Below are 14,677 nucleotides of genomic sequence, written 5' to 3'. Positions count from 1 at the left end.
CCAAGAGTTTTCATCCTAAATCCATTCAATTAGAAGCCATCCACCTTATGTACATCCTTCCTTCCATCAAACACACTCCACAAACTTTACGTTTGGGCAGTGTGTTTGAGAAAATAAAAGGTGCGAGTCTGAACAGACTCGCACCTTTTACTTTCTCACTCTTCGTTTTCGTATATACTAGCAATTCTTTCATATCTTCTCTACCTCACCAGCCTGGGGACACACGACAGAAGAAACATCAAAAAATTGCAAACAACTTAAAACAAGTGTCTCAGAATGGCACTAAATGCACCCTGGTTTGTCAGAAACACTCAACTTCATCGCGATACTAAACTACTAAGCATCAAGACACCCATGAAAAACTTCGCAGAAAAATTCTTCGCAACAACAGAAAACCACCAGAACCAATTACTAAGAGAGGCATCAAACTACAGCCCAACAGACCACTTCAAACAGAGAAGACCGAGAGCCATCTTAAGGTAAAAACCAACACAAAACCTCACAAAGAGCAGGCGTAATACCCATACAAGAACCCCAAACTCAAGTAAAACAGAGATAAAGGGATAAAGAGCTAAGGGCTCATTCCATTTGCCACAGAAGTTAACAGTTAACATCTTCTCACATACCGCACTTGTCACCTGCTAAATCATTTGTACTAGCCAAAATAAAGATCTCTTTCACCGTCACTCTCTACATCCTTAGGACATTACTATCATCTTTAATCTTGACACCAGGAAAAAAAGGTTTCATCACACTCCTCTTATCAATGAATCATCATACAAAAACCGTTATTCTCATGCTTCTGCTCTTTACAACTTGAACCCATGGAGTTATCATTCTTTGGTCTGGAACATGGTTTTGAAGTTCCTCGTTCACTTTTATGCCAGTAGAGCAAATGGCTGAATATGTGTGCTTCGCTGAAATCGTTACCCATCAAGTAGACCCAAGGTCATAGTAACCCAATGTCTAGGAGCTGCAAGTTTAAAGGGCGACAAAATTCTATCTCAATCATATAACACCGTTCTTCCGCTTCTTCTTTTTTAATTTTAGATATATTCTGGAATTTAGGTGCAACAAAGAGTGCTTGCCTAGGATCAACTATCAATGGTCCTGAGTACAGCCGTAATGGACACCGTTCCATATGAAATACTGCTCATTTGATGGAGAATTTAAAACGCTTATCAGTGCTGCATTACGGTTTTATTTATTATAAGGAAAACTAGCCAGTTCAAAAAAACAGAAGCAATGTTACCTGATAAGCGTTTTAAATTCTCCATGAAATGGGTTTAGAAAATGTTTTCAGGAAACTCATTTAACAACACTTGATAGCTTGTGACGTTTCGAGGAGCTATCCAATCGCATTCACTATTCGTTCTGTTTCTGCTGTCTGCAACAATTGCAGGATTGGATTATGCCGTTTGTGCTAAGCGTTACGCCTTGATGCAGTATGTAAACGAGAAAATTTTCTTGTGTAAGGGCGTTTGTAGTCCCTAGTTGTGAATGTGATATTTATCTTAAACGGGTCTAATATTTATTGATTATCTAGTGCCTGATTGTGTACAGCTCTATTTGTGGATATAATCTGTGTTGTAACGTAATACAAGTTTAGATAGACAAACGTCGTACCATGTCTGCGAATAATGCCAAACCGTCATCCGTCGAAAGACCTATAAAAAGTAAGCTGCTTTTGTAAAGTGCTATTTTTATAATAAACGATATGTATGTACTTCAAGTATTAACGTTTATTTAACAATGCACATGAGAATTTTTTTTTCGTAATGAATATTTCCATGATTTCGACTTCTTTCACGATAGCTTCTTTCATTTGTTGGTTGTCAGTAGTAACGTGATTACATATTACTTTTGCTTTATTCAGCAAGAAATTTCTCTTTTCCTTTTCCCCCTGTGTGCCGTAGGATTGGTGTGCTAATTTTTTGTTTGTTAATGTTAATTGTGTTTTATTTTATATTGCATTAAGTGAGTAGATTTTATTTAGTGCTCCCAGGTTGTAAATGTTGTGATTAGTGGATAGTTTGTATAAATACTTATGTATGTACACACATATGAAAACTAATCGTTTCGAACCGAATTTAACAATTTTGGAATCGGCCCAACATAGTGTGGTAATAACATCGTATTATTAATTTATTTGGTGTTCACCCACTAAGTAGTTTTTTTAATGAATGCAGTTATCCCGATACATGGATTGAGATAGCTGAACACTTCAAGATTTGTTGAAGTTTTTGATATTCCATTCACAGTTCTTTGAGATAATAACCATTTAAAAGAAGTTATATATTATTATTATTCTTTAATCTCGAAGGAATCCAAAGGCTCTGTGGTTGTGTTCAGTTAACTAACAGTTATGCATCTTGCTAATTTCATTTACTCTCTCTTCACGTTATTTGCATGTATAATTTGTGTTGTGACATCATTACTCTGTCTTCCTCTGAATAATTTATAGAGTTTATCGTTTCTTTGAGATATGGGTGATTAGATCTTTACAATTTGGTCAAAGTCACATACTGTAGAAAAAAAAAACATGTCCATGTCTCCACTTGTTAGTTTCCTTCTTGTTAGTGTAGTAATTCTCCGAGTGTGCTTCATCATCAGTATAGGCTTACCAGTGTAGTGCACAGTGTTCCATTTCTGAATTTCAAAATGATATTTTAATGTTAATGATGCCTTGATATGTAGATGAGGGTTCAACACAGCCTCAGTCTGTTTGAGAGGGTGGCAGGTTATGCCATTTGTTGTTATCAATGGTCAACTAAACCAAGTTAGCAAATGGCAAGAGTCGTTTGTTCTTTCTCTCCTCTAAGGCAACGTTTCCTTGCTCTGTACGGTAATGTTGTAAGCCTATATTGATGATGAAGCACACTCAGAGAATTACTATGAGATGTAGAGAAATAACACTTAATCAAAAAGTGTCAAGACTAGCATAGTTTTCCTAATAAACTTGTTGGATATCTGGATAAGTTGCTCCATGTGCAATACAGTAATCCTTCAGTTATCCAGTCATGGTATGAATTCAATTTGCTGGTGAGATAATGAGGGGTTTGTTAACTGAAGGTGTTCAGTTACATGGTGCTGTACCAGAAGTTAGTCAGTGTGCTAATCCATTCCAAGGGTGATTAACTAAGAGTTTGGTTATATTGAGGGATCAATGTCCCTCAATTATCCAAAGATATGAGTCTGTTGTTTCTATCGGTATTAATGTACAACAGTTACTTGCATGCATCCAGTGATCAAGAAATCAACAAAATCCTTGTCATACATGCATCATATAACTGATGTCACAGGAAATGGCATCAAACACTATATGCATAAAGAAAGAATATCTAGCTTAAATTAACAAAAATAAAAACAACATAATAACTACAGAAATAAACTAAATCAAATATGTGAAAGTAAATATTACCAATAATACTACACCCATGTATAAAAGAAAGGAATAAAAACTAACACTGGAAACATTAGTAAAATTTAATTATAAAACTGTCAGAGAAAATGTTAACAGAAACCAGTGCAAAAAAAAAAAAAAAAAAGCAAGGCCATGAAACTGCCCATGCCAGTACAACAAACATTGATACAAGAATCACCAATGCTCTAGCCAACACCTTTTAGCTTGTTGCTCTCAAAAGTTAACCTGAGATTTCAAAGTCAGTGAAGTCAGTATATCACCCTATCTGGGAAAGTAAAAACTCCATAGCAATACCAATAAAAAGGATAACCAGTAATACTGCTTTCATGCTTATAATTCATAATGTACCATTCTCATTATCATTAACTAACAATAAACACTTTATTTTGGGGTGAACGTGGCCCCATCAAACAAAAACATCCACCAAGAGTCAGTGACGTCTTTTCATACATGAAAAAACTCATGGCAGTACTGCAAACATGTTTCCAAAAATGCTAGTACCATGAACAACCCAATAAATGATAACTAGTAACACTGCTTCTCATTCGAAATTCATAAAGCCCCATTCCTCACATCAAAAAAACTTCTATAGAGATAACGACAGTTAACCAGTGATCACTTCTAGTGATGCATATCATATGCTACATGACATATGGCATTTAGTTTGATTGGTATCTCATATCAGAGGTGAGTAGCTGTTGTGTACTAATACCTTCAGTCTTTCATGAGTGTGTTGTTACTTCTAGTTGTAGTTTGCAATGCCCAGAAATGTTGAGAATGCTTGTGTGTTAAGTTTTGTGCTTCTTCACAAAGACGAGTAAGATGATAAATGATGCAATCCATATAACATTTGTTCTTGATGCAGTGTTTATTTAAGTGATAAGCATCCTGGATATGAATCATGGACTGAAGTGCATAATATAGTAAGATTGATTAGAGACAAATATTTGTATTCTTCCATTGCACTGCCTGGGGAAACAGTGGACATACATACATACAGTAAATGGAAACTTCACTGTGATAAAACGTATTCATTCTAATATAAAAGTTGCCAAATACCCTCTCTATGTAAATTTTATAAGGGGGGGCCCCCCTTATTCTTAACTTAGAGAAACTTGGAAAAGATGTGGCGATGTTGACTCAGTTAAACAAAATGTGCTTAAAGAGTCTTTTAGCAATACTGATCATTGGCAGGAATTTTGGAAATGCATATATGAATTTGCTTTGAAGGGAATTAAGGCTGACACTTGCAAGTACAACATTTTTGTTTTCATTACTGCAGTGTTGAAACTTCTATGATACAATCTCATAGAATTATTTGATAACTGTCAGATAGCTGGGCTCATATATATATATATAAGACACTTATAGATTACATAATGCTTTTGTTGCACTCTGAATGCTTTAGTCAGTCTAGATGTGACTGTGTGTGCATGTGCGTACATACATACAGTAGTGAACAAATTAATCCGAACAAGCCAAATTTTTGGTTTTAGTTCACTATTTTGGTTGAGTGCTGTGTGCTTTAGCTGACTCTATAATGTTTATTAATGTAAATACATAAGACATTTATAAACTACTTACATCCACATGATAAAAGAAATTAACAAAAATCGGACAACACGTTTAAACATATTTGATCAACCTATAAATATAGATATAAAGAGAGTTGTCCGCCAAGGCGATGTGATCTCTCCAAATCTATTCACCAGCACTTTAGAATATATTAACTGTCAGATTTTAGGGAGGGACAATGCATACTAGAATATTAATTAATACTTCCTATGTTTTGGTAATGTTACATTACCATCTTCAGGGAACATAAATAATGATATGTGTACACAGGCACTAACACTAAACAAATATGACTGAAGAAAACAACTGAAGATGGTAATGTAACATTACCGAAATATAGGAAGTATTAATTTAAAATTTTAATTAATATTCTAGTATTTGTCGTCCTTCCCTAAAATCTGACAGTTTTGTCTTACCAACATATAAGTTTATCTACAAGAATTTAGAATATGTTCTGAAAAAAATAGACCTAAATGGATGAATATGCATAGATGGTGAAAAACTGCCAATCCTTATGTTTGCCGATGATCTAGTACTAATATCTCAAAACCCAAAAGATCTAGAAGAAATGATGAAAAAATATACTGTATTTACTCAAATATAATTCACACTTTTTCCCCCTAAAATTGAAGTTAAAAGATTGTGGTGTGAGATATGTGCAGAGATTTTTGGAAACTGAAGTTTTTCAGGAAAACTAAATTAATGTTTGTAATTAAATCAATGTTTGTTATAATTTATAATTGTGCACATTATTTATGCGATCGACAACTCACCATCACACGATATATTTGATCTTTTAGCGACAATGCTTCTGTAATTAAATTAATTATTTTTGATCAACCCCTGCACAATTCAAGATCGAGTAGAAGTCAATGCTTTCACTCCCATATTTCCTCTACTGGTTGCTTCCATCTGTATGCATATAATCAGTGTGGTGTTAACAAAAGATCACACAACTCAACAAACAGGGCGACCATTTGATTGTTGAGTTGAAATGTTGATTCTCTTCAATTGAATTCCAAAATATCCGAAACTACCACAACAACATTATTTCTTAAAGTTTTAAACTTTTTTCGTGTAAGAATTATATGTGAAACTTTTTAATATTTTTTGCGTAAAGTAAAATCAAGTGTGAGATATATGCGAGGGCGAATTATATTCGAGTAAATACAGTACACAAACAGCAGTGAAATAGGCTTAGAAATGAATCTAGAAAAAATATATACTGTACTGTATATAAAAAATACAAAATGAATTAAAAACATCAACACAAGAGACAGCCATCTATGTACTAATAACATCCCTATAGAACATGTTGACTCCTACAATTACTTAGGACAAACAATAAAAATGAATAACGATTTATGTGAAGAACTAGTAAAAAGAAAGAGAGCCACATGACTATCATTCAACAGACTAAAAGACACACTTGCTGATCCAAATCTTGACATCTCTGCAGAGGCAAAACTGTTTAATAGTGACATTCCATCACTCACATACAGATCAGAAACATGGAACACAAGACAAGAAAAAGAGACGCTCAGGATAACTCGGCGTGCAATAGAACGTAGCAAAATGGAACGTGTTAGAAATGCAGAACTAAGAGAGAGAGAGAGAGAGAGATCAGGCATAAGAAATGTGGTAAATGCAGTATATGAAAGTAAGATGAGATGAGATGGGCAGGCCACGTAGCCAGACTTGGTGATAGCAGATGAAAATATGGCAACCAAGAATAGAGAGAAAACCAGGAATATCCATTAACGAATGGATATAACATGGAAGAGAAAGAGGATAGAGATCGTTGGTAGCATCTTTGTGACCGCACTCATGGAGAAATCCTGAATGAAACTCAAGTCGATGAAGGTAACACACACACATGTACGGTAGTGAACAAATTCATCTGAACAAGGTGAATTTTTGTAAGTTTTTGGTTTTTGTTTCAGTTCTGGTGGATTTGTTCACTGTTTTGGTAGAATGCTGCATGTTTTAATTGTCTCTACGATGTTTATTAATAGTGTTGTGCATTTTAATATTGTAAACAAGTTGGCATTTGTAGTGTTTTATTCATTTTGTGTGACTGTAAAATAGATACATCTCAAAGAAAGCATTCAAAAATATGTACTCTTTCTCAGCACACATCCATGACTCAAAGACAAATTGCTGGTGAGTGCTGTGTTGTCGGTTTGGGCACTGTTAATGCAATTTTAAAGAGATTTAGGGAAACAAGTACCTTTTCTCCAGACAGAAAAGGAAAATGTGGCTAAAAAGGAAAACTACACTTTTCCTAACTTCTATGTTGGTAGAGTCCATGCCTAAGTGAATTAATGAACTTATTAGGAACAGAGGAGCACATATAAATTATTAGGTAAAGTTGGAGTTTAATTTTTGTACCTATTATGAAATTAAAATTTTTCCTTAAAATATGAATGTTCAGATTAATTTGTTTGCTACTGTACATACACATGCACACTGTTAGACATCAATATAAACATATATATATATATATATATATTATTATCTCATTGATTACTTTTGTCACCTTATTATAAAATTGGGTTAAATTTAAAGAACAATTGTTCTTTCAATTTGCAGCAAACTTTGAATGGATGACTGCTTTTCATTGCAAATGTTTTAATAAGTTTAGAGTTGTGTCTAGTGGGATGACTTCCTGATGGAAGGTTCTGATGAACGGTGACCAGGAAAATCTCTAGAAAATGCATACAATAGCTGAAAACATGCATGATAGGAAGAGGGTGGGGAAGTGGCAAAATGGGTCTGGTGAAATCAGCCTAATTGCTCTCTTCTATATGGAATCAATTTAAGGTACTCTTAGAAGTGCATCACTCCAGGCATGAGAATAGTATAACTGGGATATCCCAAAATAATGCTGATGTTTATCATCATGATTGATTTACAGTCAGTGCAAATTGCCTCGAAAGCAATAAACTAGTTTTACTAACCATTAGAAAATTATTATTATTATTATTACTACGGGTATCTCCATGGAGTCAGTAGACTCATCGCGGGAGACCCAAACTAGCAAAACAATATCTGTCATATCTCTTCTTGAATTCATTTACAGACGAAGAGCTCACAACTAAGTCAGGCAATGAATTCCACTCGTTCACCACCCTCCAGGCAAAAAACCTTTTTCTGACACCTTTGTTAACCACGCTCTTCTTTAATTTCCAGAGATGACCTCTTGTTCTTCCATCACTATCACACAGCTGAAACATTTCCCCTGCATCAATCCTATAAAAACCTTTCAGTAATTTAAATGTTTCTATCATATCACCTCTTCTTTGCCTATCAACCAATCTCTGCAATCCACAAGCTCTCAATCTATCAATGTAGGGGGCATTTTTTATATCACTCACCAACTTGGTCATTCTTCTCTGAACCCTCTCCACAGCCTCCTCATCTCCAAGGAATCCAGGTGACCAGACCTGAGCACAGTAATCCAAATGCTTTATAAAGGGGAATAATAACCTCTTTATCTCTGGATGTCAGTGTGTTCCTCAACAACCAAGTAATCCTATGTGCAATCTTGGACACCTTAGCAATGTGTCCTCTGAACTTCATCTCCCTATCTACCAACACCCCTAAGTCCCTAGCCTCATCGATCTATTGGAGTACCTTTCCATCAATGTAGTACACAGCTGGTATTCTTTTAATCCCAAAATGCATGACTTTACACTTTTCCACATTGAACTGACATCCATTATCTTTTGCCCATTTTACCAGCTTATTTAAATCATCCTGCAAACTTTCAACATCAGCTTGATTTTTTATTGCGCTACCCAACTTTGCATCATCAGCAAACAACTGAATATCTCCCTTTAAGCCATTTCCTATATCATTTATATACAAATTAAACAACATTGGCCCAAGCACAGAGCCCTGCGGCACACCACTGGTCACCTGCCTCATTCTGGACTCGGCTCCTCCATACACCACCTTATGGTATCTCTCCCTGAGCCATTCTCCTATCCACATCACCAATTTAATATCCATTCCCATCTGCTCCAATTTGCGCAACAATTGACTGGAAGAGCACATGCATCACTAGTTGAGCCTAGGCTTTGGTTTAGGGGTTTGGTTTAGGGTTAATTTAAAGAAACTGCAATATTGAGCAACATCTACAGTTTATGATCAGCAAGTATAATAATAGAAATATTTGTATGATCTGGCTATCTCTGTTTTGTCCATAATAATAATATTAATTACCCAGCATCTTGTTTGATTGTTAATTATCATAATCAACCCCACTCTGGATTTGACAATCCATCTGGTTATTTTTGTATTGACCTACCAAGTATTGATACTGTATTGATATATCAAGATGGATAGACATTGAATAGAATTATGTCATAAGTTATTAAGTTCCATACTTGTTTACAATTATTATTATTTTTTAACTAACTCTGGAGCAGTGTTATGTACCACCTAGATTTGTGCTTAACTGTGATTGCCCTATATGTTTGGACATCTACAATTAATGAAAGTGGATTACCCTTAGCCAATTTATTAGGTATGCTCCATCATTCATGATATTTGCTTCAACCAACATTGTTTCATGTTCATTTCACAAAGTAAGTAACAGATATCAAGAACTAGTGTACATTTGCAGTTCAACATGATAATGGCCAGATAGGATGACTTAAGGACTTTGAATATGGGTTGCTTCGGCCATAATCCCAAATAACTACAACAGCAGCACCTTGTTGAGTCCATTCACTGATGATGTGCTTTTTCTGAAGACCAAAAGGAGTGCTACTTTGCTGTAGAGCAGTTGTTACCTCTGACTAGTTAAGTGTATATTTGGATCTGTGATTCACCACAGACACTCTTTAATATCAGTTTTTATTTCTCATTGTTTTTGTAAGATTTCCAATTTTGATTCTTGTTTCTGCTATTCTTTATTGAATGAAATGCATATTTGGTATAACTGATGGCAAAATATATTGGCAGACTAATAACAAAATAAGTTATTTAACATATATATGGTATATCTGTCTATTGAGGAACAGAGGAGCTTTTTTTTTATAATGTTAGATAGTCTTTGTCATCCCATAGGCCACAAAAAGACCATAGACTAGATATCAGGAAATATTCTGTACTGTTGGTAAGAGATATCAGGATCACCAGAATCAGCAGGGATTTCAGAACTAAACAATTATTTAAAACAAATCTTGTTTTAAATAATTGTTTAGTGGTATTTGATTTGAATTCTGTAAGGTTAAACTTTTGTTTTCTTCATTTTGGTAAATTATGGAGACTACAACTCTGTTTGAAATAGTTACTTTAATTTCCTGAATGTTTCAGCCTTCATGTTAAGGTCATCATCTGGAGTAGACACATATATATGCAAAGACAAGCTATATCACATTTCAAACAGTATGCCAAAATGACAATGATTTGATCAACCATTGTCCTACTGGCCCGAACTCTAGCAAAAAAAGCAAAACAAAAAAAAATCAAAGCTATATCTTATTTATAACATCAAAGAACAAATTCATATAAGTACTTTTAATATGGTGAAATCGGTGGTGCGTAATCAATAATTTAACATAGTGTTATATTAAAGCTAAGATCCTAGATTACTACAGTCCTAATTATAATTAACTCTTAGACCAAAAGGTTATGTGGGTAGAATATGTGCCACCCATATTCTTGGTATTTTTAGACCACCATTATTGTTAAGATTAGGTGGTTAATAAGAATTTGGCCTCTTTAAATTTACTTTCATACCATGTTTTGGTGTGAGGCAGTGCTATGATTATTTTAAACTGAAGAACTTACTTGAAAAAAATGAATTGATTAGTCTCAAACAACAGCACCTATTAACTTGTGAAATATAATCCAACTAATCAGATTAAAATGAAAACAGAAGAATTACTTAAATCAGTCACATCCTGGCCTGCAGATACAGTTAAAAAATGTACTGTGCTCGGTCCTTGAGAATGTATGGTTTGCCTAAGATTACTATCATTATTACGGGCGACTCCAGGGAGTCCCTAGACTCATCGAGGGAGGCCCTAAACATCACGTCCACACAACTATTCGACATTTTCACAGTATCTATCATACCTTGCCTTGAACTCATTCACTGTCCACCCCCAACACCCCCAACAGACTCTGGAAGTTTATTCCACTCATTTACCACTCTAAAAGTAAAGAACCCAGCTCTAACACCCTTGCTAACCACACTCTTGCTTAGCTTCCATTGGTTTCTATAGGATTAATTCCTCTGAATTAATCCTATAGAAACCCTTTAGCAATTTGCATGTCTCAATCATCCCCTTTTCCACCTATCAACTAATTTCTGCAACCCACAAATCTTTAACCTGTTCTCATAAGGTTCATTCCATAGACCTGTTATCATCTTGGTCACTCGCCTCTGGATCCTCTCCACCTCCTCCCCATCAAGAAGAAACCTCGGTGATCAAATCTGGGCGCAGTAGTCAAGATGAGATCTTATCAAGGCTCGGTACAGAGGTACAATAACTTGCTTGTCTCTGCTCGTCAAAGTATTTCTCAACAACCAAGTGAGTTGATTCACAAGCAGAACATAAAGCTTCGGCCAATAGTTGAAAGTATCAACAGCCCCAATTATCATCTAGCCAAGAAACACTTTGTAAACAAAATTAAGGACGTTGCACTTGAAAAAAAGTGATTAGCCAGTTTTGCAATGACATAATTCTTCTTTTACAGGACAAATTCCTGCTTGATATCATCCCTGGCAAGTACAGATTTTTTTTACCAGCAAAGGTTGGTCGATTGGTAGAGCCTCTGCTACTAATGGCTCAGCAAAAGGTTAAGCAAGTTTGAGTGCGGTTAGTAGTTGGAAGGGAATCAATCGTTCGATGCTGTTGGCACACCCTCCCTCGATGAGTCTTTGGACTCCCTGTAGGTGTCACATAATAATAATAATAATATCATGGCACTCTTTGCCCATGTCCCGTGTTCTGGCTATTTTGTGTGACAAAATATTTTCTATCTGCAAAAAGAAGGTACAGCCATTGGCTCACCATTCTCCTCCCAATTGCTAACTTTTGTATGGAAGCGTTTGAGCAATGTGCTCAGATTCCTTTACTGTAAAACTCAAAGTCTGGCTTAGATACGTTGACAATGCTTTCATTATTTGGTTCCATGGCCACCTAAAGAAACAACACAAATGTATGCAACTTACAATTGAAAGTCAGAACACTGTTTCTTTTCTTGATACTCGTGTCACATCTTCCTTGCAGTCTTTCCTTTACTGTTTACTGTAAGCCTACACATCTGGCCAATATGTACACATTAACTCTTACCAACACAAAAACTAGGTATCATTGACACACTAAAAACAGAGCTTTAAACATTTACTCCAGTGAGCAAGCACTTAAACATGAATTAAATTATCAGCAATACCTTCCTGAAAAATGGTTACAGCAGAAATACCATCAATAAACTTCTTCGCAAGACTCCACTTAAAAAACAAAAATAAACTAGATTACAATGAAACTAGCCATTCCATACATTAATGGGAATGTATGGAATAGCTAGAAATCCAAGGATCCAAGTGGATCTGTGGAATTCGGTTCTGCAATTGTCATAGTTCCAGGATTAGTCTTTCCTCCAAATGATCTTGCCATAACTAAAGAATCTGCTACAAGTACACAAAATTCATAGGATTATGCATTCTTTCAGCACCTCCATAGTTTAGATGTTGGAGTGAGAAAGGAGCTTTTCGACTAAAAGTAAATTAACTATTTTCATACATGCATGACAGAATTTTTCACATAGAATATCAGGTTTTCCATCCTATAGATTATGCAACCTCACCAGAGGATACAGGTGGTTTACGGGCATAATACTGGTCTGGTAATCTTTGTTGCTTTAGCATAATTAAAATAATGAGCCTAGATTGCTTATTCTGTTAGTTTCTTTTCATATTATAATTTCTTCTTTTCTTATCACTTTTCTAACATACTTTAGACCAGCATTTCTCAACGTTTCTAAGCCCAAGGACCAGTAAAATGCCTAAAACAATTTTACAGACCACTAACTTGTGTAATTTTTTAAAAATCTATGTGGGGATTACCAACATTTGGAAAAAACTGTGTCATTTATAACATAATACATCTAAAAGCATGTTTTGAATACACATTTTAAATGAGAAGTAAATGATTAAAAGTGTATCATCATTGAACAAAGTTTTAATTTTTATTAAACAAATAAATAAAATGATATAATTATGTTACTACTTACTTTTAATGAGATGGTCGAGCTTCTCGGCCCTTACAGAGTTGTTGGATATCTGGCTCAATATTGGTCAACTTCAGTCGAAGATTGGCACACACACTAAGACGATTTCTGTATTTTGTTTTTATTTGAAGGAGCGATGAAAAGCCTTTCTCAAAAAGATAGTCTATAGAAATCTGCATGACGATTTTCAACGCTTCTTCAGATAATTCGAGGAATTCGCTTCTCACTGAAGGCGAGATCCAGAATCTAGCCAAACCAAGATCACGGAATTGTATTTTAAGCCCGCTGTCATTTGAAAGCTCAATCAACTGTTCTTTTTTTTCGATAACAAAAAGGTCGCTCTCGTGATTATAAGCCTGAAATAGATCGTGAACCCACAGAAATTTTTTATAAAAGTTATTCAGAAAATATAGAGCGGTGTGCTGTAGGGTAGGTGTCCTCCTGCGATGAGTCTTTCTTCGAACTCCTTGGAGGTGTCACGAATAACAATAATAATATGTTTCAAAATTCTGTTTCAGAGTTTGGAGATGGTCACAAACCCTTTCTAGAAACTCAGAATCAACTAAAATATTACTTTTTACTAACAAGGATTCCAGTGTTGGAAGGAGTGCAAATTGTCTTTTACATAACTAATCCATAACACCAATTTTTTTCTCAAATGCCTTTATTTTGTCGTGGCATCAAGAACAGTTTAAGAATTTCCCTGAAGGAAGAGATTTAATTCATTTAATTTCGAAAAAATGTCTGAAAGATAGGATAGTGTTGATAACCATGCTTTGTCAACAAGGCGTGATGCGAAATCAGAATTACGTTTCATTTATAAAAAAATTAAACTTTGTGCCTTAATTGAAATAACCTTGTTAGTACTTTGCCCCTGGAAAGTCAGCGAATTTCAGAATGAAGCAAAAGTTGTATATATATTCACTGCCAGTGGCATACCCAGGGGGGGGGGCAAAGCCCCCCCCCCCCAAAAGGAAAAAACACTAGAAAATTTTCCAAAAATCTTTTCCTAATTAAAATTCATTTTTTTACTTATGTTGAATCATATTTTCTATTTCTATACTGCTTATGAATTAGCGGTCACATAAATTGGGAATACCCTATAGCTCTTGGGAATCACGGCCGCTGTGAACGCAAGACGAATGAAGTAGTGCTTGAGTGTACCGAGCGCTACTTCGTTTGCCCGAGTCGGGCCAGAGGAGATCACGGGTACCATGTATTGGCGATCACTGCAGATGCTCAGTCATAGCTCGTATGCAATGCGTAGTGTGTATTCTCAAATCGTCTACTCAACTCAGCTCCCCCCCCTCCCCCAAGATTAAATCTTGAGTGCGCCACTGTTCACTGCCCATTTCATTGCAGAGTACTGAAAATAACCTGTTATTTAATGATTGAGCCTTAATAAAATTAACTAGCTTTACAGCATTG

General features: G+C 35.3%; 1 protein-coding gene across 1 annotated transcript in view; it reads left to right on the top strand.

Annotated features, from left to right (window-relative positions):
• Positions 1-1,439: 1,439 nt before the first annotated feature.
• Positions 1,440-14,677, top strand: part of LOC150096366 (serine/threonine-protein phosphatase 2B catalytic subunit 2-like) — a 308,592-nt gene continuing 295,354 nt past the window's right edge. Inside the window, exon 1 of the mRNA XM_090408945.1 lies at positions 1,440-1,676. Coding sequence (XP_090265071.1) covers positions 1,628-1,676 — 49 coding nt within the window. The 5' untranslated portion in view covers positions 1,440-1,627. The remainder of the gene's footprint in view (positions 1,677-14,677) is intronic.

Source organism: Typopeltis vanoorti, chromosome 19 (genome assembly GCF_054136105.1).
Source record: "Typopeltis vanoorti isolate ZY-2024b chromosome 19, IOZ_Tvanoo_1.0, whole genome shotgun sequence".
NCBI classification, from domain to species: domain Eukaryota; kingdom Metazoa; phylum Arthropoda; class Arachnida; order Uropygi; family Thelyphonidae; genus Typopeltis; species Typopeltis vanoorti.
The sequence above is the reverse complement of the archived record's forward strand: the minus strand, read 5'-3'. Positions and strand labels throughout refer to the sequence as shown.